This window comes from Camelus dromedarius, chromosome 10 (assembly GCF_036321535.1).
Source record: "Camelus dromedarius isolate mCamDro1 chromosome 10, mCamDro1.pat, whole genome shotgun sequence".
Classification (NCBI taxonomy): Eukaryota; Metazoa; Chordata; class Mammalia; order Artiodactyla; family Camelidae; genus Camelus; species Camelus dromedarius.
In genome coordinates, this window is record NC_087445.1 from 74,316,976 (window position 1) to 74,341,536 (window position 24,561).

The 24,561-nt window shown below is 57.6% G+C and overlaps 1 protein-coding gene across 1 annotated transcript; it reads left to right on the plus strand.

Moving 5' to 3' along the window:
- Positions 1-999: 999 nt before the first annotated feature.
- Positions 1,000-24,302, plus strand: PLPP7 (phospholipid phosphatase 7 (inactive)). Its single transcript, XM_064490625.1, has 6 exons — positions 1,000-4,937; positions 8,718-8,786; positions 8,886-9,065; positions 9,174-11,323; positions 22,977-23,337; positions 23,558-24,302. The coding sequence occupies exons 4-6, from the start codon at positions 10,873-10,875 to the stop codon at positions 23,772-23,774; spliced, it is 1,029 nt and encodes a 342-aa protein (XP_064346695.1). The 5' UTR covers positions 1,000-4,937; positions 8,718-8,786; positions 8,886-9,065; positions 9,174-10,872; the 3' UTR covers positions 23,775-24,302.
- The last annotated feature ends 259 nt before the right edge of the window (positions 24,303-24,561 follow it).

Here is a 24,561-nt window from a genome sequence, read left to right on the forward strand (position 1 = left end):
GGCGCGGGCTGCGGAGCTGACGGCGCAGCTCTGGGCGGTCTCCCCGGAGGCGGCGGCCCCCCCGCCCGCCCCTTCAGTGGCGGCTGCACGACCGCGCGCACCAGCGAATAATCGCCGCCCGTGACATCTCCGCTGACACCTCCCGGCCCGGAGGCGGGGTAGGGGGCGACCGGCTGGCACTGCAATGGGCCTCGCGGACTTTCGGGTCTTGGCACTGCCCCTACCGCCTTGCCGCTGGCGCCCCTTCCGCGTCCGGATCCCTCTGGCCCCCTGGGCCCGTCTGCTCGGGCGTGCGCCCCTTCCCGGGCCGGGGTCTCCCGATCCCCGGAGGGCGCAGTGCCCCAGCCCGACCGCGTCCGGCGCCTCTGCCGCCCCCTCGCCAGCCTCGAGCGGCCCCCGATCCCCGCGCGTCCGGCGCGCTCGCCGCTGCCGGGGAACTTTGGCGCGCACGCCCCCACCCGGGCGGCGCCGCCGACTCACCTGCCCCTCTGGCAGCTCCGCGTGCCCGGGCCGCCGCCCTCCGGACGCCCCTGACCCCGCCGCGGGCACGTCCTCGGGGCGTCCCCACCCCCTTCCCCGGGCAGTGTCCTTTAGCTCTACTGGGGTCTGGGGCCGGCGTGGGCGCCCCCGGCCCCCACGTCCTCCTAGCTCGGGGCTGCTGGAGGGGGAGAGGGTGGCCGGGGGCGGAGGAGTGAGGCTCGGGGCTCTCTCGCCCCCACCCCGCGCGCCTGCTTTATTTTATGATCATTGTGAGCGTGCTGTCGCCGTTCAGCCCCGCCGCCGCGCCGCAGCCGCCTGGCGCGCCCCGCGCTGCCTCGCTCTGCTGCAGCATCGGAAAGGCAACCAGGTCAAACTTTGCAGAAACTCAGCCCCTGCGCCGGCCTGGCCCCGCGTCCGCCCGCAGCCGCCGGCCGGAGCGCAGCGCACGCTAGAACCGCCGCCCGCTCGCCGGCCCCGCTGGGATGCAGGTCCGCAGGCGGCGGCGGCGGCGGCGGGCGGGCGCCGCCTCCTCCTCGCCGCCCGCCCTGCTCTCCACCCTCGCTCCCCGCACACAGCCCGCCTCCCCCTGGTAATCCTCTCTCCCTCTCCCCTCTTTCGCTCGCTCTCTCTCGCTCTCTCTGCAGCTGCTGGGGGAGCTGAGCCTCTCCTTGCAGAAACGACATTTCCTTTTTGGAGAGCCTCGGGAATTCTGGGTAGTGTAGTTCGGCTTCTGTCTCGGGTCCAGGTGGGCTTCTCCTCGTGCCCTTTGAACTCGGCAGGCTTTCCGGGGTTCAGGGCAGGTGGGGAAAGGTTGCGTTGCCCTGGCGTTCCTGGCCGCGGTGGGGCCTGGCTGGGTCAAACAGTGCAGAGCTCTAGGAGGCTCCAGGCTGGGAAGGTTGGGGGTGTGGGGAGAAGTTTGAGGAAAGGGACCCTGTTGCTCGCTCTGTACTAGGTCTCTTGGCACCCTGACACCTGACCAGACCTGTTGGGCCCTAACCCTGGTAAGCACTGTAGGAGCTTGTTCATTTCATTCACCATCAGCCACCCCTGGGCAGGAGGCCTGTCTTGTGTATTTCACAGGGCAGGAATCCAAAGCTGGGAGATTCCAAGACATGCCCAAGGCCCCACCCAGGCAGGTGTCCCAGCTGAGACCTGGACCCTGAAGGTCTGTGTGAGAGGTTCAAAAGCGATTTGACCCTGAGCAGGGATGGGGATCACTGTTAACCTCTCCAAGCATCCTCAAACCAGTAGCCCCACCCCAACCTTGCAACTATCTGCCAGAAAGGCCAAGTGGTTTGTGACATCAGGAAACCTGGTAGCCACATTAGAGCCATGTTCTTCTGCCATGACTTTTGTGCAGGTACCCTCAGATAGGTGTTGGGCAGGTGGTTCCAGTCGCTCCCAAGCCAGAGCATCTGGAGTGCCAGTGAGGACAGCTATTGGAGGAGCAGAGGGTCCCGGCCACTTTGAGGTCTTTTCTTTGAGGGATGATCAGCCAGCCAAACAATCCATCTCATACCAGCACCAGCTCATCCACAGGCAAGAAGTGGCCTGTTAAGGTGGCCACTGCCTCTTGCCCAGCTGCTCCCCTGCCCTGGCCCTGCTTCCTGCCATGGGCTCTCAGCCTGAAGAGGGGTCAGCCCTTTCCAGGTCAGCTAGTAGGTAGTTTATTCCTAGACCCTCTGACTGAGACCAAGGTGGGGTGGCCCTCATGACCTGATTACTGCCAGAAGATAGAACCCCAGACAGCACAGGCCTCCTAAGGACCCCGTAAATTTCCATTTCTGGGAAGAAGCTTTCCCTGGGCTCTTAACCCACAGTGTCCTCTACCTGCCATGCACTCATGGCCTCCACAAAACATTCTGCTCCTCTGGGATGCATGTCGGCTGTCAGATAATTACTATGCTATTCAGTGTATATATAGGTAAGATATTAACTTTTGGGGGGGGGTCCATCTCATCTGCCAACACCTTCATCCCCACTGCCTGGAACAGAGCAGAGCCCATGAGCCAGGGTGCCCCCTGAGGGCAGGGACACTGTCCTGGTGACAAGGATATGAATGCCCCATGAACATATGCTGAACTGCACATCTTCTGACGTGAAAAGAACAGAGGCCAGAGCCTTAACCTGCGTGCTAAGTGGCCAAGCCCCCAGAGATGAGTCCCTGGAGTCAAGTCCCCTCAGTGCTTCTTGGAAGTGATATTACACCCTGCAGCTCTGGGCTTGGCTGGCCTGGGTTTGCGATAATGATGATAAAGCACCCACTATGTGTCAGTGCTGCTAAGCCAACATTGTCTCCTTCCTTCTCCTTGACCCCGGGAGATGAGCTGTACCAGCAGAGAGACCCTCGGATCAGGGGACAGTGGCTTTCCAGGGTCTGGATCCCCACTTAGATCTGGACAAGTCCAAACCCACTTATTTCCTCCTCCAGGCACACTGCCCTTGCTAGCTGGGGCCAGCCCCTCCAAGCCTGGATGGAAGTGACACTAGAAAGCCCTGTGTCTGGCAAGTCCCACCCAAAGACTGTTTGGGTGCCCACCAGGTGAGGGCTCTTGCAAAATAGAAGACCCCTGTCCTTCAGCCCCAGAGCTGCCTCCTCTTCCACATCCTAAAGCAATACTTTGTCTCGGGCCAGTTGGAGGGCCAGTTCTGAAGGGGGAGGGCCCAGGTAGCAACCGAGCACCTGTTTATCAGGCTCTGACCTGAAGACCGGCTACCCCAGAGCCAGCCCCAACAGACAGAGGGTCTGAAAGGGCTTGGCTCATGCCTGCATCCCCTGTCCCGGCTCCACGCGGGCCCTCCAAGGTTCTGGCTGCTTCCCCAGCTCTCGGCCGCTCTGGCCTTCCTGCCTCCCCGCCTCCCCACGCAGCCCTTCTTCCTGCTCAGCATTTCCTGGAGGCCCGTGGGTGTTGGGCACAGCCCCACGGCTGTCTCAGCATATGTGAAGGCCCATCATGCAACCACACGAGAGTGAAGCGCTGGCGTCTGCAGAACAGAGGAGTGGACATCTGTTGGCGACGTGCCCAACACCACATGGGCACTCATACAGCCCCCCCCAGACCCCTCCCCCTCCCTCAGACCTCAGTCTCCCCAGGGTCCCCTGCTGTGATGTCACCAGCAAATGGGAAAGAGAGAGGTCAGGATGAGGGACCCCAGCCCCTCCTTGGAGATGGCGAATTCCCCAGTGTGGCAACTTGGGAGCTCAAAGTGCTGTCAAGTGGGAGGACAAGGTCCTTCAGTTCCTAGCATGTTGGCCCAGAGAGGCTGTGAAAACACAGAGTCACACAGCAAACCAAAGGCAGAAAGAACATGATCCCACCCAGCTGGGTCCAGGTCTGCAGAAAGAGCCAATGCAGTATCTCCTCGCTGAGCATCGCTGTAGGCAGGGCTTTGGCACGCATCACCTTCATGGCACTCCACAGGGATCCTGTGAGCCAGTCCTGTTACCCTCCCATTCCACAGATGAGGACATTGAGGCCTGGTGAAGAGGGAGGTGTGGATTGAACCCAGCTGCCTGGCTCCGAGACCCAGATGCCAGGGGATTCAATGTAGTGGGAGCTCTCACCAGCAATCCCTGCAGGTGTGGGGACCTCATTTTTATGGCCAACAGAGACAGTCTCAAGTCTCCTTCTCCTTCATGGGCCAACATCTCAGGGCCATAGCCATCCTCCAGGAGCTCTCGGCCTCCTAGGGTGCAGTCATCATGAGACCGGACAGGCATTTCACAGGTAGGGAAGAGCCCTTGCTCTGCAGATGGAAATGATAAGTGCTGGAATTCTGTTGCCCTGGGAGACGAGATTCTCTCCTTAACTGTTTAGGACTAGACTGGAAGCCATGGTGAGGTTTTAAATGTCCACTTGGGAGATGGGCAGGCAGGGTTGGAGGGCCCGGAGGGTGGCCGGAAGGGGAGGATTGAGCGACGAGGGGGCTGTGGCCCGACCACCTGGCATCACTGACGCACTTCCCCTCTGCAGTGAGCGGGCGCCCTGGGCCGACCTAGCACAGGCCGGACCGCAGAGAGGGCTGGTCCCACAGCCTCCCTTGCAGATGGGGAACACAGGTCATCCAGGGAGGGCTCTGGCACTGGAACGCAGGTCTCCTAGCCCCAGATCTGTGATAGGCTCCCTCTCCACGGAGGGGCAGTGGTGTGGCAAGGGGGATGGCTCAGGGCCCTGCATAAAACCAGGTGTCTGGGATGGCCACAGGTCTTTCCAGCCAGAGGTTCAGAAGTACATTTCTTCCAGGGCGTGTTAGGTTGGGACTGATCAGCTGGCCTCCCCACACTCACTTGCATGTATTCCTTCCCCAGTATTGACTGGACGCCTGGGCTGGGTACTCAGAAGACACAGGGAACACAGCCAGGACCTAGACAGACGGCAAGTCATGGTGCCCACGGCACTAGCATCCCCACAGGCCAGAGAGATGCCAAGGAATAACTCCGACAATGGTGAATGGAGGTATTAATTAACATCAATAATAAATGGGTACAAATTCAAACTCAAAATAGTTATGAGTAATTATCGATTGCTGTAAATCAGGACGTACATGAGTAAGTTGTTCTGATGTGTATGTATGTCCAGTATTGAGCTTGGGAAGAGGAGGGGGAAGGATGCGTGTTCCAGGGGTGTGTGGGGTGTGTGTGTGTGTGTGTGTGTGTGTGAGGTACATGTGACAGTCGTGTATAACTGTGGGGGCGTGTGAGTCTGTGTTCTGTGAGGGCATAGTGGGGGGTGTATGAGGTGTGTAAGTAAGTGGTGTGGGTGTGGATGAGGCGTGTGTGTATGTTGTGTATGACAGTGGATGCCTTGTGTGAGGCTGTATGTGAGAGTGTGAGCACAGAAGGATGTGTTTGTGTTCTGGTTGTGCGAGTGTGTGGTTGTGTGTGAGTGTGCAGGAGGGTGCACATTCACATGCATCTGTGAAGCTCTGTGGGTGAAAAGTGTGTGCCCGTGAGGGTGCGTGGATGTATGTGTGATAGTGAGGGTAGGTGAGCACGTTTGTGGATGTGAGTGGGTGTGCTGTGTGTGTGAGTGTGCATGTCTGTGCATGCGGGTGTGTTGGGTGTTATTTGGGGGCTGGAGGGATCATTAATATGCAAATCGAGGTAAGGACAGACGAGGGGTTGCTTCTCCCAGCCTGGTTCACTAGGGCGGTCCCTACCTGGGACCCCTTTCTCAAGCCCGCCGCGCTCTCCCCGCCTCTGGCCCGCCTTCCCCTTCGGAGCCACAGTTCTGAGCAAGAAGCGCCTTCTCCCTGGACGGACCCCGGGCTCAGCGGCGCCCCGGCTCAGCCAGCGGCTGCGGGGAGCCCGGCTGTGGTCCCCGCTCACCTGGCGCCGCCCCTCCGCCCTCCACTCCCCTCCCCTCCCCTCCCGCCCTCCAGCATCTTCGGGCAGGAGGATCCGCGTGCGGCAGCTGCGGGAGGATGCGGACGCCGTGCCGGGAGGCCGGGAGGCCGGGGACGGAGGCGGCGTCAGCAGGCTGGGTGCGGCCCGGGATCGGGTGCGGCACTGGGAGTTCTCCAAGGTGCTAAAATAAACCCAGAGAAGGATCAGGTTTCCAGACCGAAATAACCTAGGAGCAGCCTTAGAAATGCGAACTGAGAAAGCGATCCGGGGCAGGAGCACCTGGTGTGGGGAGCGGGTGATGAAAAACGCTTTTTGCAGGGCTGCCTCCCCGTCCTGGCAGGAGACCCCGCCGCTGCCCCTCCCTCCTCTCCCCTCCAGCTGTGCGTCTCCGCAGAATGGAGCTTCTCACCCTCTCCCTTCCCGTCGCTTTCCCTTCTGGGGTCATTACCTGAAATAAATGGTCTGCTCTTGGCCGTCCGTCTTGACAGCAGTGTTAGTAGTAGATAAGAGCCCAGGCTTTGGAATCAGACAGCCATTCAGTCAATAAATATTTAGTGAGTGCCTACTATGTGTCACACACTGCCTGGCTTCTAGTCCCACAAGTGCACCGAGAGACAACAGTCCCTGACACTCTGCCAGGAGGACACAGGCCGTGATCAAACCGAGTAATTAAGTAAATAGCCTGTGAGCAAGGATGCTGGCCAAGGAACAAGGGGACAGCACGAGAGGGTAACTGGTATTGGGGTGATGTTTGAATCCCAGGGAACCCCCTGGCTCGCTCCATGGCCCAGAGAGAGTCCCTTCACCTCTGACCTTTGGTGTCCTCACTTGTGAGGTGGGGACAAAACGCCTGTCTATGAAGTTGCTGTGACAGTTAAGGGGCACACACTTAGCCCCAAGACTGACCCAGAGCAGTGTTAAGTACAAGTTCATGATAAGTATGCTGAGTAGCAGAATATCTATCTTAAACATTTAAAGACAACAAATAACAAGTGTCTGCAATGTACAAGTGGCTCGAGGTTCCGGAAAGCTGCCGGAAAACCTCTCCTGCTCTCAGGAGAGAGGCGGTGGACCCAGGTGGTTGGGGCAAGGGTGGAGTCACTTCATCCTTACCACACCCCTCTCTCAGCCGTGGGCGCTGCTAGAATAGGGGAGTTATATGCATCAAGGGCCAGGTGGGGCCGTGGTTCGGGGGAGCCAGGTGGTCTGCCGACACGGGGCCACCTCAGAGCCATCTTTGCACTTCCCATTGGTCCTGGCAAGGGGTCTGGCACACAGGAGGCCTCCAAAAGTGTTCCGGGAGTGAGTGAGTGAATGAGTGAGTGACAGAGGAGGCCAAGCAGGCAGGGAACGGAGAAGCCGTGGGACGCATGGCCAGGAAGACATCCCGTGGGCTCAGAGTTACAGGGACCAGCCAGCCCACATCCTCACTCTGGCCTTGCCTGACCAGCTCTGGGGCCTCACAGGTGACGCCACCACTCTGGCCTTCTCTTCCTTGACTCTAACCTGGGAAAAGTGTGGTTAGACTTGCCCTGTGGGCTAGAAGTGACCTCGCCCCTGTCCTGGCACTGCAGTAAGTGTTTCAGGACGACCCATGGGATCTCATGGGGATGTGTCAGAGCACAGTGTTAGATTTGATACTTGCCACTTTAACCACATATTTATATTCTGCTTCAGGGCACAGGGGTGTCTGTATAAGGATGTAGCTGTGCCAGAATAGTTTTGAATAGTCACAAAATGGAAACAATCTACATGTCTAATAATAGGGAATTGCTTACATAAATTATGGCCCAGCCACATGACAAAATGCCAAGCAGTCATTGAAAAATGATGGGTTGTCATGGAGACAATGCCCAGTTTATATTGTTAAGTGAAAAGGGTAGGTTATTTTTTTTAAAGGGTGTATAATGCAATGATATTTTAAAGTGCATATTTGTTTACATACATAATATACATAGATAGGGTTTCTTTAATATATATTCTTTCTGATTATTAAAGTAATACTTAGTTGTTGTGAAATATTTCAGTAATTGGAAATGAGACAGGTGAGAATTCCTTTATAACCTGACCACCCTCGTGTTAACAGTGGTGGTCTCCAGACAGTAGGATTACACCTGTATCATCTGTATTTATTGTACTTACTATAATATTTTAACAGCAAGAAAAAAATAAGGCTAGTGATAAAAGTATATTGTTTTTATAAACTGGCTAGTTATTTCTTGGATGTGAATGCTACCTCCCCAGCTAGACTATAAGAAGAGATCAATGAAAGCATGGATTCAATGAATAAGTGAATTCTAAGACTCTTGAGAAGTGGGACTGTGTGCCCTGTGGTGGGTGCTCATAAAGGGATGGCACCTGCTTCTCAGCTGCCTGAGGATGTAAACAGGGTAACCCCGCCTTGCAGATGGGGATCCTTTCACCCCATACTCTCACCAGCCCCCTGAGAGGGAAACAGAGGCCTGGAGTGCTGGCAGGGCTTGCCTGTGATCACTAAGGTAGAGGTAGCTGAACCAGGGTTTGAACCTGGGATCGTCCCAGTCCAGAGCCCACCCTTCACCGCTCCTGGGCCAAAGCCCAATCGGATTCCATGGCCCTCCCCAACATGGAGCCCACTGTAGCCCTCAGAACCTGCCGGCAGCTCTTGCCGGACGAAGATGCTGACACAAGCTCTGGGTATTAATAGCCCCTATCTGGGCTGGGCTCCTCTGCCCCTCCTGAGGTCAGCCCGGGTCATGGGCCACACCCAGCAAGAGCAAGGGCTGGGTAAGTGCCCTGGTGGAGACCTGAGCAGGCACGTCCAGGTCCCCGTGATCTGAGACATCTGAGTCTGGAGGTCCTTGTGTCCCACCCCAGGGACTTCTTGGGAATTGGGCCTCACTTCTTTCAGGTTTCACCTCCTCCAAGCCTCAGCTTGCTCATCTGTGAAATGGGGATGACATCATGACTTCCAAGGAAGGTGGGTTATATGGTGTCAATAAACTAAAACACGTGGAGAGCTCAGTAAACTGCCCGCCACCCATGCGTTCTGTGTGTATATTCATGTATGTCTGTCCAGGGCCCAGGATGAGGCAGCACAAGTCCTCATGGCTACACCCAGGAGGGTGGAATGTGGCACCATCTGGGACGTCCTTCTCTGTGGCTGCATGGTCTGAGTGGAACACTCTGGAAGAAGAGTGCCAGGGACTCCACAAGGAACCCCAGACAGAGCTCCTGTGTCTGGCTTCACACCAGCCAGGTATGGGGTGGGGGCCGGACCTTGGGGGTGGGGCCTTGTGAACGGGGCAATCAGAGGGAGAAAGGATTTGGCTACGCTTGTTAAACAGGATCCATTCCTGACCCATAGGCTTGAAGGCTCATTATGTGGCTGCGACCCTGCTCAGCATCTTACAAGCATCATCTCATTGACCTCACAACAGCTCTTGGGAGGTGGACACTAGTATTCCCAGGTTACAAGTGGAAAAGATGAGGCTCAGAGAGGCCAAGTGACTTGCTCAAGGGCCCACAGCTAGTTGATGGCAGAGCCCCAGGTCATCCCCCATCTGTCTGACTCTGGACCCCCTGGGTTGGTCCCCTGTGACCAGAGAGCATTCACCCCCATCCCAGGCAGCTTCCTGTCCTTCGTGGGAGGCTGTGGGGTGGGTCTGGGGCTTCAGGGGTGAGCTCCATGCTTGGAAGGACTCCTGCCTTCACCCCGGCTGGGCAGACAGGCCTTGGCTGCTGTGAGTCACAGGACCGGGGCATTCACCCCTGACTCTGTGTGTTGCCCTAAACCAGTGGCTTCCCTTGGAGACCAGGCCCAGTCAGCCCTGTGGAGACTGGCTTCCTGCAGTCATCCAGGTGGGTGCAGGGAGGCCTGACTCCAACCCCAAATCCTCAGCTGGGCCCTCTTGGCCGCCCCTCTCTGGGGTTGCAGCCTCTCTTGCCCCCGTGCCACACGTTGTGTAGGCTCTCCCCTGCCTGGGGCCTCTCACCTGCTCTACCTTCCGGGGGAAAGCCCTCCACGACTCCCAGGCCAGGCCTGGGCCCTGTTCTGTGATCCTGCAACACACCTGCACACTTGCAAACATTCTCACGTGTCATTCTTTTAATCTCTGCTGAACAAGGAGCTTCCCAGGGACGGGGACCCTGTCTGTCCCATTCGCTGCAGTACTCCAGGCACAGAGCACGGGGCCAGGAGCTCAGTAACTGTTTCTGGGTTTCCTGAAGCTGCTGTAGTGCTCCAGTCCTTCTCAAAACTCTGGGCAGTGGAGGCAGCCTCCAAGGGGCAGATCCATTACCACCAATTAATTACCCCTCCCTCTAATGGAAATCAAGTCTTCCATTTGATTGAACTGTGCAGGCACCGAAGCCAAATTCAAGACTGATTGCAAATTTAAAAAGCCCCAGCCCACCAGCTTACTGAGATGCTGTCACAGAGGGGAGGGGCTGGGCCTGGCCACAGTGGACCCAAGATGATGCTTTCAGTGACGTCATTCACTCCATCTGGTGCCCGGAGAGGCCTTTGGCCTGGACTCCACTGTTTCGTTTGTGGGACCGAGTCCGAGCTGCCCAGGCCAGTGGGGCAGGCAGGCCTGGCCCCCAGGGGTCTGGCTTGCTCAGAGGGCTTGGTCAAAGCAGGGGATAGCACCTGGGGGCTGGCATCTGGGCCCCTGGCCCCAGGCACAGCCGAGGCCGGAGCAGCAGGAGGACTACATTTCCCAGAGTCCCCCAAGCCCGGGGAGTGAGCCATTGGAAGATTTAAATAGCCCAGGCCTGAGGCTGCCAGGCCGCAGCTGTGGACTCGTCCGCCTCCCGGGTGGCTCCATTGGTGCTGGCCCGCACTGGGGGGCTCGATTGGCTGCCCAGCTGGCACTGACATCCCCCCCGAGCCTGGTGGCAGCCGGAGGTAAACAGCATGTGCAGTCCTGCACTCTATATTTAACAGCTGCCGCAGAGCAGGCAGGGAGGCAGGGCGTAGTGGCGGCTCCCTCCCGGGCTCGCGTCTTTGGGGAGAAGGCCCTCACAGCCAGGCTGGCACCGGCCCTCGCCGTGTGAGCATCGCCATGCCTGCCTCCCAGAGCAGGGCCCGGGCCCGGGATCGCAACAACGTCCTCAACCGGGCCGAGTTCCTGTCCCTGAACCAGCCCCCCAAGGGGACCCCGGAGCCCCGCAGCTCCGGCAGGAAGGCCTCAGGCCCCTCGGCGCAGCCCCCACCCCCTGGGGACGGGGCCCGCGAGCGGCGCCAGTCACAGCAGCTGCCCGAGGAGGACTGCATGCAGCTGAACCCCTCCTTCAAGGGCATTGCCTTCAACTCCCTGCTGGCCATTGACATCTGCATGTCCAAGCGCCTGGGGGTGTGTGCCGGCCGGGCCGCGTCCTGGGCCAGCGCCCGCTCCATGGTCAAGCTCATTGGCATCACGGGCCACGGCATCCCCTGGATCGGGGGTACCATCCTCTGCCTGGTGAAGAGCAGCACGCTGGCCGGCCAGGAGGTGCTCATGAACCTGCTTCTGGGTGAGTGTGTCCACTGCCCGCCACCTGCCCCGCCCCGCCCCAGCCAGGACCAGCGGGGCCCTCAGAAACCGACTGGAACAATCTAATGAGGTTAGGCAGGAAGGGTGCCCCAGAAACTGGCCAGGCTCCGGCTCGGGAAAGAGAGAGCTGGGATGTGCAGACCGGGGTCCCCTGCAAAGTGGGGGCCTTAAGAACACCGGGGCCCAGCGGGAACCTCTGAGGAAGGGCCTGCTCTCGGCAAGTGCACCGCTGCCCCAGAGGCAGCTCAGAGCGGGGGTGCTGGAGGCCCTGGCCCCGAGGGAAGTGGACAGGAGTCTAGCGGGTGCTCTGGAGTGGGGTACCTAACCCTTAACCCCCACCCCATGAGTTGGGGTCTTTGAGGTCCTAGGCTGCTTGTAGACAGCAATTGGGAGCTGCTCCCATGCCCCCTCTACCCCTACTTGGCTCAGGGACTCTGCAAGCCGCCCAGGATCCTCCCACAGGGCCTGGGGGTTACAGGGGTCCAGTCTGGGGCTTCCACCCACTCGTGACCTCTGGGAGTCCTTACCTGGTGCTTCCCTAGGTGAGTCGCGGGAAGAGAGGGCCTAGTGAGCTGGTCTTTGGTTTGTTTTTGCAAAGTCTTTGCCACCAGCGTCTTTCATTTAGCGCTGCCTTGTGTCAGGTGCCATGTGGGACCCATGTAGAAGGCCAGCCCTCCCTTCTACCCAAGAGGTGATGCCCAGCTCCCATCTACCCACCCTTCAGGCACCTCCAGATCCCCAAGGTGCTCGGGGAACCTCTGCTCTACCCTCCGTCCCGGGCCATGTTGAGCTCCTGACCCTCCCGGCGCAGGCACCATTTTGGGCTCAGGTGCCGGATGGGGTGGGGGAAGGTGCCTCAGGCTAAGCAAACACTGACAAGGGTCCCAGTTCCAAAGCAATGTGGATTGGACCCCGGAGAACTGCCCTCCTGGAGGAAGTAGCAACAATGTGTATCTCCCCACTCAGGTCTCAGAGAGTCTGGGGCTGGACACTCTGTTGAGGGGATGTGGCGTAGGGGGAACGGATGCCTCGTGCAGGAAATGGCTGCGGCTGGTACCATCAATGATTTCTCATTCTTATTACTAAATTATTTACATTACTTATTGCCCCAAATAAACAGTCCCATGGGATTGGTGCTCTTACCACTCCCACTTTACAGATTAGGAAACTGAGGCTCCTGTAAATAAAGCAACCTGGCCAAGGCTTCAGAGCTGGAGATTTGCACCAGGTCCGCCTGACGTCCAGGTCTGCATGCTTTCCAGGCCCCGAGCCAGGGGCTTGGGAGAGAGGGAGGGAGGGACAGAGCAAGGTGGCCCAGGTGCCGGGCCAGGGCTTCTGGTGGCAGAAGCCCGGTCTCATTATCCACAACGTCCCTGGTGCTGGCTGTGGCCTCACACAGAGCAGCGGCTCAGGAAAACTGTGCTGGAGGTCAGGTTGCCTGGTGTCCAAGGACAGAGTTGGGGAAGTGTCCCTGAGCCTGCCTCTCACCCCGCTCCGCAGGCCCCGTTTGCACGTTCCTTCCCTGTGTGATAATGGACCTGGTGAATCTGTGTTCGTGATGTGCTCGGTGCTTACTCTGTGCCTGGTTTTGCATAAACCAGATCATAGCTCTGATCTTCACCACAACCCCACAGGGAGAAGCTCTTATTCTTCCCAATTTAAAGAGGAGGAAACTGAGGCTCAGGGAGACAGTTTGCCCATGGCCATGCGGCCAGTCAGTGATGGGAACAGGATTAGACCTGGGAACAAGTCTGCCTTGTTAACATGAGATTTCTGGCTCATTCCAGCAACCAGGTGGGCACCAAGGCGTTTGCTTCATAGGAAGCAAAAAGTGACTGTCATTCAAGAAAATGCCTCTTCTTCAATGACAGTCATTTCTGAGTTTCTAAAAATATCATTGATTGAGCTTCACTATGCACCAAATAGATGCCACGAACGTCCTATATTTCATGATTTTAAAATTCTTAATGACTGTCTAAGGGAAATGCGAACACGCTCACTTTATAGACGAGTTAACTGAGACTCCGAGGGGTCAAGGCACTCGCCCACCCCACACAGCAGCTGCTCAGAGCAGGTGGAGTGGTCTGTGGTCCCGGGCACTTTGTAGGGGGGCAGACCCAGCCCCTTGACTTGAGGGAAAACTGCAGCGAGTCGCCAAGGCGGGTCCGTTCACAGCTCTGGCCCCAGCCACCCAGAGGCGCAGCCCACGCCGCTCTCCGCCCAGGGAGCACAGACCGTCTCTGAACAGAAACTGCCTGGTTCTGTCTGCTCTGTAGTCTTTGGGGATCTGGGGGCTTTTCAACCCTAGGGCACAGGCTCTGAGGTTGAAATGGGCTTTGTCCTGGTCCTTGCTCCGACCTTTACTTGCTCTGTGAACTTGGTCAAGTCAGTTCCCATCTCTGAGCCTCAGTTTCTTGATCTGTTCATGGGGCTTCAGGGCTGCGGTGGGGATTCAAAGCGCTTGGTACAGTGGGTGGCGCTCAGGCGTGCCCAGTGGGTGGCCAACACCACCACTGTGGGGACTGCAGGGCCCGGATGGGTGAGGGAGCCCTACCCAGTCCTGCCTGCCCACTCTGAGCACCAGGGCACCCAGCAGATCCCTCAGGGCCATCTCTGGGCTGGGAGCAGAGGCCTCCACCTGTACCATTGAGGCCTGGGCTCCCCAGAGCCCCAAAGGGGAAAACTCAGGGGCCTTGGGAAGTGGAGCTCCAGCTGCCAGACCTGGGAAGAGTCCCAGCTGGGCCAGGAGGAAGTTCTCCGCACTGCTCCCTGCGTTCCCTCCCCAAGGGCATGCTGTCCAGACTCTGGAAACCTCGAAGTCAGAAGGGGTCTTAGCAGCTGGCAAAAGCTTGGCTCCAGAGTCAGCCAGACCTGGGTTCAAATCCCACCCCAGCTGTGGGATCTTGGGCAAGTGACTTTGCCTCTCTGAGCCTCATTTTCCTCATCTGTCAAGTGGGTTGTGGGACACTTCCCTGAAGAATTACACATCAAGTGCTTGGCACACACTAGTGCCAGTTAATGCTTGTGTAGCAATAATTACCATCATCGTCACCATCACCATTATCAAAAGAAGTCCCAGGTCCAGGGTCCCTCCAGGTCCCCTCCAAGCTCTAGAACCTCTGAGATGACCAGGTCCCCTCCTTTGTCCCTCCCCTGCAACAGCAGGTTTAATGATCCCAAAGGAACCGGGTGACGGAATCCAGGCCATCCCTGTTCCCCAAGCCCTTCCTGCTGTCCTCATGGAACTGCCCTCGGTGGAAAGTGACTTCCATGTTTTGTTCCCATGATCTATTAAAGTACCTTTATTGAAATTTCCCCAGTTATGAAAGCTATACTTTCTTCTTTTTCTATGTCATTTTTTTATTGTGGTAAAATATACGTATCATAGAACTTGCCATTTTAACCATTTTTAAGTGTACAGTTCGGTAGCTGAAGTACATTCACGCTCTTGTGCAGCCACCACCATCCATCTCTGGAACCTTTCCATCTTCCCAGCTGAACTCTGCACCCACTAACCATGAACTCTCTGCTCTCCCTCCCCCCGCCCCCGGCACCCACTCTCTGTTTCTATGAACCTGACTGGTCTAGGGACCTCATATCAGTGGCATCGTTCAGTACTTGTCTTCTCATGTCTGGCTTACTTCACTGCGCATCGTGTCCTCAAGATTCATCCACGTTGTAGCGGGTGTTAGAATTTCCTCCCTTTTTAAGGCTGAATAATGTCCCATGATATGGACAGAACACATTTTGTTTATCTGTTATCTGTCAGTGGACACTTGGGCTGTTTCCACCTGTTGGCTGTTGTGAATAATGCTGCTGTGAACACGGGTGCACAAGTATCTCTACAAGTCCCTGCATTCGTTTCTTTCGGGTCTACACCCAGCCGTGGAATAGCTGGATTAAATAATAATTCTACGCTTAATTGTTTGACGAACCTCCGTACTGTTTTCCGCAGCAGCTGCACCATTTTACATTCCCACCAGCAGTGCCCAAGGGTTCCAACTGCTCCACGTGTTCTTTGCCAGCCCTTTTTTTTTTTGATAATAGCCACCCTAATGGGTGTGAAAAGTGGTACCTCACTGGGGCTTTGATTTGCGCATCCATAATTAGTGATGTTGAGCACCTGTTCATTATATTCCCTGTAGTAAGGGACATTCAAACAAGGACAAATGGTGAAAAAAGTGGGTGTCTCCCTTAAACCCCTTCCCCAGGAATAACCTCTGCTGCAGTTTGGGTCATGGGCTTCTGGACTTTTCTCTGCACATAGTGACATATCGTATGTCTCTGATACGGCCTCCACAGCTTGGCCTCTTTCTTACGGCCCTGCTGGGCCTGATAGGCCGTGTCCCTCCCGCCTCGGCCCCCCACAACCCTTTGCATCAAGCAGGAGGAGTTAAAAAACCAGAGCCAGCTTCCCCAGCCATGCGGCACCCCCTGCCCTGGCCCACCGGCTCCTGATCTCGGGGACAGCTTAGGCGACGGCCTGCCCACAAGACTTGTATAGCCTGTCCCCAGCTGATGGATACTTAGACTGATCCCAAACCTCCACTGGCAGGAGCTCTCCTGCTGGAGATGCCAGCTCAGCTCTGCAGACGTGGAACGTTCCCCCCTCCCCGCCACGTCTCCCCCACAGCTTCACTTCTCATCATCTCAGCGGGGCTCAGTGACACGGTCATCGGTCCCTCCAGGCAGCCTTCGGCCACCCCCAGAGTGGGTCAGGGCCCCCCTGTGCACTGTCACGGCAGCTCCCCTTGTAGCTAATACGAGAGATGAAAGAAGAGGGGCACCACCGGGGGGTCCTGTTCCTCGTCGCCCCTCCCAGCAGAGCCCGGTGCTCAGCTGAGTGAATAATGGCAGCGGCAGGCTTCCACGCCCATGATCTTGAGTTCCTTTCACGCTGACAGTCCTTGCAGACAGACAAAGCCAAGCTTGGCACCCGGATTCTTCAGGAGAGAACATGGAGACCGGCAGAGTTATAGAGCTCGCTGGTCAGAGGAGTTAGGAACAGACCAGGATTCTCGCATCAGCACCCCACCCCCACCCCCGACACTGGGTGCTGAGGGCAGGGGCGGGGGCTCCGGCTAACGGCAGGGCTGCCCTGGTCAGGAGATACCAGGCGTGTCTCACACACACACACACCTCACGCGACGGAGCAGAGGTCCCAGTGCCAAAAGCCTGGAGCAGTCCTGTCTCCTCTCAGGATTTCCCTTCCAACCTTCCTGCTCTCCGCACGCCTCCCCAAGAGCTGCGTCCTTCTGCAACTTTGCACTGGTTTTTAAAATAACCGTGTGTGTGTGCACGCTAAAATACACATTACATACAGTTTGCCATTGAACCATTTTTAAGTGCACAGTTCAGTGGTATTAAGTACATTCACATTGTTGTGCAACCATCCCCACCATCCATCTCCAGAATTTCTTTCATCTTCCCCGACTGAAACGCTGCACCTGTTAAACACTGCCTGTCCAGCCCCGAGCCCCAGCCCCTGGCCACCTCCAGTCCCCTTTCTGTCTTTGTGAATCTGCCTACTCTAGGGACCTCATAATAGTGGGAATGTGCAGTATTTGTCCTTTTGTAAAAATAACTTAAAAAATGTGCACAGGTAGTGCACATTCATGGTAGGAAAAACTTTTAATGCAGAATCACAGAAAGACAACAAAAATCACCCTCATCCTCCCACCCAGCTAGAAGCCCTGTTAACATTTAGTGGGCTGCCTTCCGACCTTTTTTCTCTGTATCTCAACACATTTACATCTTATTTTACAAAAGCGGCATCCTACTGTAAATCCGGTTTGGTAATTGGCCTTTTCCACTTAAACCCCATAGCTGTCCTTGGGTGGCTATAAATACACATCTGCTCCATCATTCGCAGTGGCCCCGGAGTGCTCCATTGTCTAGACGCGGCCGCAGCTTGTCCCATCTGTCTCTGACTCAAGGGCACTGGGCTGGTGCGGGGTTGTCAGCCTTATGAAGGATGCCGCAGTGGACATCCTTGACCGTGAATCATGGTGCACATCCCCAATTATTTCCCAAGGAGAGACTCCTACAATGGAAGAGCTGAGTCAAGGGAGGAATGTTGTAAAGACTTCCGAGCCTGAACTTCTGATGCCCTTCAAAAAGTTTAGACCGATTCGCACCGCCCCGCAACATCACTGGGCTGGTTCCCCGTCTCCCAGAGAGGCGGGGATGGGGGATGGGAGGTGTGAAGTCCCGGCCCCAGCCGGCCAGAGACACCAGCTCATAAACCTTCCCCCTCACCAGCTAACAAGGAGCCCCTGCGAGGCCCTGAATTTGCTCCTTGCAGGGCCCCCAGCTGCCCCTTCCCCGCCCCCAGCCCGACTGACTCCCCTGCAGCTGCGCTGGTCCTACAGAGCACGTCCCAGGGGGAAGCCAGGGGCCACGAGGGTCATCCCACCCCTCCTCCACCCCTGCCCCAGGTTAAGGGAGAAGATGGCACCAAGGCATGTTCTTGTCACCTCTGAGGCACCAACTGCGCTTCCCACAGGAGAGCTCAGGCCTCTCACCCCCCCCCCCCCGTCCCGAGAGGGGTAGGGGCTGGAGACTGTTGGGAGGCGGTGGGGCCAAGCCCTGCAGCCCAGGCGCCCTTCCTGGGGCGTTTCCTCCATGAGGCCCTCAGAGGAGCCTCTGGGATGACTCCCCTTTAATCATTGAGGGCAGAAGCCCAGAGGGAGGGATGTGCCAAGGTCGGGAAATTCACAAGCAGCCGACCTTGAGGCCAGGAGGCTGAGCCTGGAGCCCTTGTTGACTTTGGTGAGCCGAGGCCCAGAAAGGTTAGGTGACCTGCCCCGGTCACACAGCAAGTGGGGGCAGCGTGGCTTCGGCCCCCCTCCTGTGCTCCCTGCCCAGCACACCCTTCCCCAAGGGGCCCTGGCCTCCCTCCCGGTGCAGGAGGGGATGTAGGTCAGGGAACTCACAGGCCATGTGAGTGGAGTTCACGGAGCCTTGAGTGATGGAGCCGTTTGCTTCTATTTCTGGGCCCCAGATTATGCGCTGACAGTGTCAGAATCAGTCACACGAGAGCTGGCCTCGGTGCTGGAGGAGGGGCAGGCAGCCTGGGTTGGGGAGCAGCAGGAGGGGGTGTCGGTGGTGGGAGGAGGCCTGGAGCCATCCGCTCTGCGGGAGAGCCGCCCTGTGATTTGAGCCCTTGAGCCCGTGTCCCCGCCCCCCCCCCCCCCCCCCCGCCTCTTCTACTTCCAACCCTCAAGACCAGTCCGCTGCGGGAGACACCGCGGGCCGCCTCTACCTGGAAAGGAGCTCCCTGTGTAACTATTGCTAGCTGCCCATGTACCACCTCGGCCGTCTGGCACCTGCCAGCCTGGTTCACCAGCCCCAGGCCTGGCCCTCACCTGACACACTCAGGAACTGGCGAGGCCCGAGAACTGGAGGTCAAGTGAATGAATGAACCACAGGCGTGGGCTGGGGCGGGCCAGCTAGATGATCCCGAGAGGCCCAGGGCAGAGAGGCAGTCACCACCTCATTACAGCCTCAAGAGACAGAGTTGGCCAGAAATAGCAGATTTCCAAAGGCCCCCATATGGGGTTTTCAAATCGTGGTGCATAGCCAGCCGCAGAAGCCTCTCTGGGGGCAGAGAGGGCCCCTCCATTCCCCCAGCTGCAGCCACCGGGCTAGCCCTTTCCTCCGCCTCCTGTCCTGAGTCTTTGTGGATACTCACATTGGGGGGAAACGTCCTGGTGCTAAAAACATTTGAAAGGTGCGAGTCTAGCTCAGTTCTTGGCCTGTGGGTCCTGACGGCTCACGAGGAGAGCCAGGACGTCTGGGGAGGTTGAGGCACAAGCCCTCCTTGCCTTCTGCCACGGCATCAGAGTGAGGCCCTGAGCCCGCGTCCCCCCACTGGGCAGCCCACGGAGGTCCCGCTGCCGCCCCTCCCCCGCTGCCGCCCCTCCCCCGCTGCCGCCCCTCCCTACCTCCTCAAACCCAGCGGCTTCCTCTGGGCATCTCTGGTGCAGTGTAGCTTGTCTGGGGAGGCAGGTTTAAACCAGTGAGAATTTGCCAACTCGTTGAGTCCTGGTTTTCAGCTGAGAAACTTCGTCACCGATTAGACCGATGACCCACATCTTCCAGTGACTAGTGTCATGTTTTGATCTAACTTGGGGCCTGATCCTGGTCCACATTAGCAACTCCCCTCCACTGGCCCCGGCCCAGGATGCTCTGACTTTCCTTCAGGTGGTGGGGGTCTCAGAACCTGGGCCAGATCATCTTGACCCCGGTGGGACCTCTGAGAAGGAAGTCCTTTCACCAGTTTGCACTGCTTGGCGCTACCCAGCCTCCAGGGTCAGGCCAGGCTGGGACTGAGGAGGAGTATCGGCAGTGGACCGTGGACCGCCGCATACCAGCCTGTTCTAAATACTTCCCAGGCACTCAGGAGCTCTCTCACCGGTGATAACCCCTGTCACAGGTGGGTAGACTGAGGCTCCGACAGGTGAAGGGACTTGTTCTTAATGAGTGGAGGAGACGGGACATGAACCCCGCCTGTGACTCTGGAACCTGCGAGTTCAACCTGCCACCTGTGAACTGCCTCCTCCCCAAGTGGAGAAAGCCTGTCACCAGGGGAGGGAGGGCCAGGCTGACTCCTCCCATCCTGGCCGCCTGCCTCCGCTGCTCCGTCAGGCTCAGGGTCCCCGGGGTCAGATGCAGCCTGCTCCCTCCAGCTCCCACCTGCCCCGCTGGTCCCTCTCTCCTGCTGGGACTGTGTCCTCCTGTGGCCTCAGCCTGGGTCAGCAGCATGCTGGCTGGGAGGGCTGGGCTCCAGGGAACAAGTTGCCATGGAAATGCATGCAGGGCGTGGAAGAGGTTCCCTCCCTCCCTCGGGCTCCTCCCCTCTCGGCCTGGCAGCCTCTCCATCCACCACTTCCTGCTTCGGCCCCTCTCCCTTGCTGGCTGGTGAGTCCCAGGAGGGGCAGACGTCAGCCAGCCCTGTGGCTAATGAGCAGGGCAGCCCCAGGGAGGCCAAGGGGTCACATCCCAGACTGAGAGCCCAGATTGCAAGCAGCAACCCTGCAGAGGGCAGGAAAAGAGAAATTCTGCGCTGACCAGGGAGCACAGTGTTACTTGGGAGCAGTCTGACACGCCAGTGCTGGGACCAGCAGATAAACACGGTAAATGGTGAATACTCGGGACCTCAGTCGCTGCAGCTGCGGGAGTCCAGGGGCGTGTGACGCGGCAACTTTCAAAAGCAGGTTATGGAAGAGCGTGTGTGGGGCGCGGTACAGCTTTTAGTAAGTCTCCGCTCTGTAGATGGCTAGAAGGCTCTGGAACCGTGGCTTACAGGTGATTTAAAATCTTACTTTTGTTTTCCATTTTGTAAATTTTCTACAGTGAACATCTATTGTGTCATTTTTTTTCTGAAAGGTTTTTGGGGTTTTTTTTCGATTCTGAGTAAGGGCGGCTGCAGCCCAGCCATGCTGGTATCTCCTGCAGAGCTTCTAGGACAGCTCCCAGCGCCAGGCTGCACTGAGCTGGCATTCAGTGGTTGTCTTCCACCCTTCTCCAGCCCTTCCCGTGTGCCTGGCACGTGGGGGGACCAGCTCCGCCGGTTTGCTGGGACTCCCCTGTTCTAGCCCTGAACGTCTTGTGTCCTGGGAAACTGCCCTGTCCCAGACGAACCCAGGACGGTCAGTCACCCTGCAGGCGCCGTGCCAGGCTCCCTCCAGGAGGCAGGTGTTTGTGATCTCGTCTTACAGGTGAGGGAAGTTAGGTGCCTTGTCCAACGTCATGGTCAGGAGGCTCAGGGCCAGGACTCAAACCCGGGTCTCTGTGGCACTTGTGAGCTTTGCCACCACACCACAATGCTGGCTTTCTCCTCACTGTCACCTGAAGAAGGACTTCCAGGTACTGTGACCTCACGGGGCCTCCAAGGATCTTTCTAAGTGTAAGGAGTTTTGCCTGGAACCTCCATATTGGCCATCTGGGTGCCACTGTGACCAGCTGGGTGAAACTAGGGCCTTGGTGTGGGACCTTTGTCTAAAAGCACAGAGAGGCAGAGCAGCTCTTCCAAGGCCACACAGCAGGGTGACGGTGGAGGCAGGATGGACAGAGATCCAGGTCTCCCCGACGCTCTGCAAATAAGAAAAGAGCCCACCCCTCTGGCTCTGCGGCCCAGGCCAGTGACTCAACTAACATTTGGAGGCTGCCGTTTGTGTCTGGCCCTCAGCATCAGCCTAGGAACAAAACAGACTTGGCTTGGCCCTGCCTGGGTGAAGTGATGGAGTGAGGGAGGAAGTGAGGAGTTGACACCGAACCTCGCACCGCCCAGTGGGTTCCTTAGTTGCCGCCAGGGAAGGGCCATGGGGAGAAACGCGGGGTGTGGGGGATGCACTATTGAGGGCCTGCCCTGTCTGGAGGTCAGGGAAGGTGACCTTTAGGCTGAGGCCTGAAGGATGGTGGAGAAGTTGGAGGGAGGGGAAGGGGAAACACCCAGAAAGGAGGAGGGGCAGGCAGGGATACTTCAACCTCCAGGGCTTCGTCTAGGCCTCTGTAAAATGAGGACAATATGGTTCGGCTGCCATGGAAGTCCGTTTAGCAAGTCCTCAAAAAGTTAGACCTAGTTACCGGGCATAGGGATGACCCCAAAGAACTGAAAATGGGAACTCAGTAAACACTTGTACACAAATGTTGATTACAGCCTTGTTCACAGTAGCCAGAAGGTGCAGGCAGCCAGATGTCTGTGAACAGATGAGCGGATAAACAGACTGTGGCAGGTCCAGACAGTGGAGTAGTAGTCAGCCATTAAAAAGGAACAAAGTTCTGACACCTGCTACAACATAAATCAGCCTCAAAAATGTTACAGTTCAAGAAAGAAGCCAGACACGAAAGTTCACATATGTATGCTTCCCTCTGTGTGAAGGGTCTAGAATAGGCGAATCCACAGAGACAGAAAGCAGAGTGGTGGTTGCCAGGGGCTGGGGCTTGGTGGTACTGGGTTTCCATGTGGGTGATGAGGTGTTTGGGAATTCGATAGAGGTGGTGGTTGCACAACATCATGAACATACTGAATGCCACTGAACTGTACACTTCCAAGTGGTTAATGGCATGTTATGTGAATTTCACCTCAACTTTAAAAAGGTGGGACAGTAACATCCTGCCCTCAGGACTGGCGGGGGCTTCCATGGAGCCCTTTGAGAAGAACCAGCGGCCCAGGGCCCCATTTGTCAGGATGAGATCCTCTGAGGTGCCTGCAGGGGCCCGTGAGACCCCTGATCACCACTCTCTCATTCAGCGCCTAGATCGAGCCCCTCCCAGCCGTGAGCAAATCGGGTCCTGGCCCCCGCAGAGCTCACGGTGTACTGGGGGGAGGAGAAATGCACAAAAAAGTATGTGATGGGGGGGCGAGAAATGCTGTGAAGGAAAATAAAGCAGGAGGGGATAGAGAGTGAGGGGCCTTTAGTAAACAGGTGGTCAGGGAAGGCTCCTGGGCTGAAAAAAGTGAGGGTGTGAGCCATCTGAGTATCCCAGGGAAGGGCATTCCAGGTAGAGGGAACAGCCCAGGCGAAGGCTCCGAGGTGGGAACCTGCTCGTGAAGAATGCAAGGGAGCGGGAGAGGGGAGGTGGAGGCGGCACTGACGGTCCCTCGGGGCCCCTCTCTCCCACCTCAGCCTTGCTGCTGGACATCATGACGGTGGCCGGCGTGCAGAAGCTGATCAAGCGGCGAGGCCCGTTCGAGACGAGCCCCGGCCTCCTGGACTACCTCACCATGGACATCTACGCCTTCCCCGCCGGGCACGCCAGCCGCGCGGCCATGGTGTCCAAGTTCTTTCTCAGCCACCTGGTGCTGGCGGTGCCCCTGCGCGTCCTGCTGGTGCTCTGGGCTCTCTGCGTGGGCCTGTCGCGGGTGATGATCGGCCGCCACCACATCACCGACGTCCTCTCGGGCTTCGCCATTGGCTACTTCCAGTTCCGGTTGGTCGAGCTGGTCTGGTTGTCCTCCAACACCTGCCAGATGCTCATCTCTGCCTGGTGAGCCGCCTGTCCACGGCTCTGGGGCTGGGGTGGCCCAAGAGAGGCAGCAGGACAACACGGGGCTGGCAGGGGAGAGGGAGCCAGGCGCCCCCAACGCATCTTCCCCATCTTGGTTGGAGGCTGGTGACCTCTGGAGGGCCCACCAGTGACTGGAACATCCCATAGTGCTGGGTGCCCCCTGCTCCTTTCACTGGACTCTGAACTCCTCTCTTGGCAGGCCGGGCCCAGTCCTGGGGACTGCCCCACTCGGCTTCTGCCCTGGAGATAACAGGCGAGCACCAAGATGGCAGGAGGGGTGCCGAGTCGTGTCTTGTCCTTCCATCGTCATGACTGTTGAGTTCTTGGCTCTGCTCGCCTCCCCACAGCACGACGCCCAGCGAAATACCTGCAACCCAGCACCCAACACAGATGCCCTTGCCATTAATGGTCGTTGATAGCCCAAGGGCAGCACCTTCCAAAGGGCGCCCCTCCAGACACCAGCCTGCAGGATGCTTTGGGAAGAAAAATGGTTTTGTGGTCAAATAAATTTGGGAAATGCTGCATACTCTGTTGGGTGTTCATGAGGGCCGTTATTGTAGTAAAGGCTCTGACAAGTCCTGTAGAAAAAGCTTCCTGGCGAACCTTGTTTAACCCACGTTTCCTGCACTTACTTGACCACGGAACCCTTTTCTCATGGAACAGCTATTAACACCCCCCATCAAGGAACTGGGTTTCCTCAAGTGTGTTCTGGGAATGGCTGCCCAGGAGCAGAAGAGCCTGAGGCATGAGCTGGCCTCTCCCAGCGCTGGGCCCCAGAGTCTGGGGAGACCAGGTGTCCATGCCACTGCCTGCGGAAAGCCCACAGCCACGGGCATTGGTGCCGCTTTGGCCCCCAGGGGCCGGACTCCGTGTGACCTAATAGGTCGTTTCCAAGTCAGCCGTTCTGGATGTGCATTTCATGTGACAATACAGATGATGTACAAACCGCACCTCTCCTGTGTGCTTTTTCCCCCTGTGGGATACAAGCTTCCAGGCAGGAGAGTTGCTGTGAACATGGCGGGGGGGGGGGGCGCTGATTTCTTTGCCCTCTGTCAGGCCACAGTATCAGGTGTTCAGAGAGCTTCTAGACCTTTCCCGGCTGGTTGGTCCCTTCTCCCTGAGGTCCCTTCTGGGGCTCCCTCCATCCCCGCAGGCACTGCACCAGCCGCGCTGCCCAGAGCCAGGGTCGTGATCAGTCTGGGA

Coding starts and splice junctions, on each gene's coding strand:
- PLPP7 (XM_064490625.1), top strand. CDS start 10,873: ATGCCTGCCTCCCAGAGCAGGGCCCGGGCCCGGGATCGCAACAACGTC. Junction 11,324..22,976: donor GCTCATGAACCTGCTTCTGG/GTGAGTGTGTCC, acceptor CTCCCACCTCAG/CCTTGCTGCTGGACATCATG. Junction 23,338..23,557: donor CAGATGCTCATCTCTGCCTG/GTGAGCCGCCTG, acceptor CTCTCTTGGCAG/GCCGGGCCCAGTCCTGGGGA.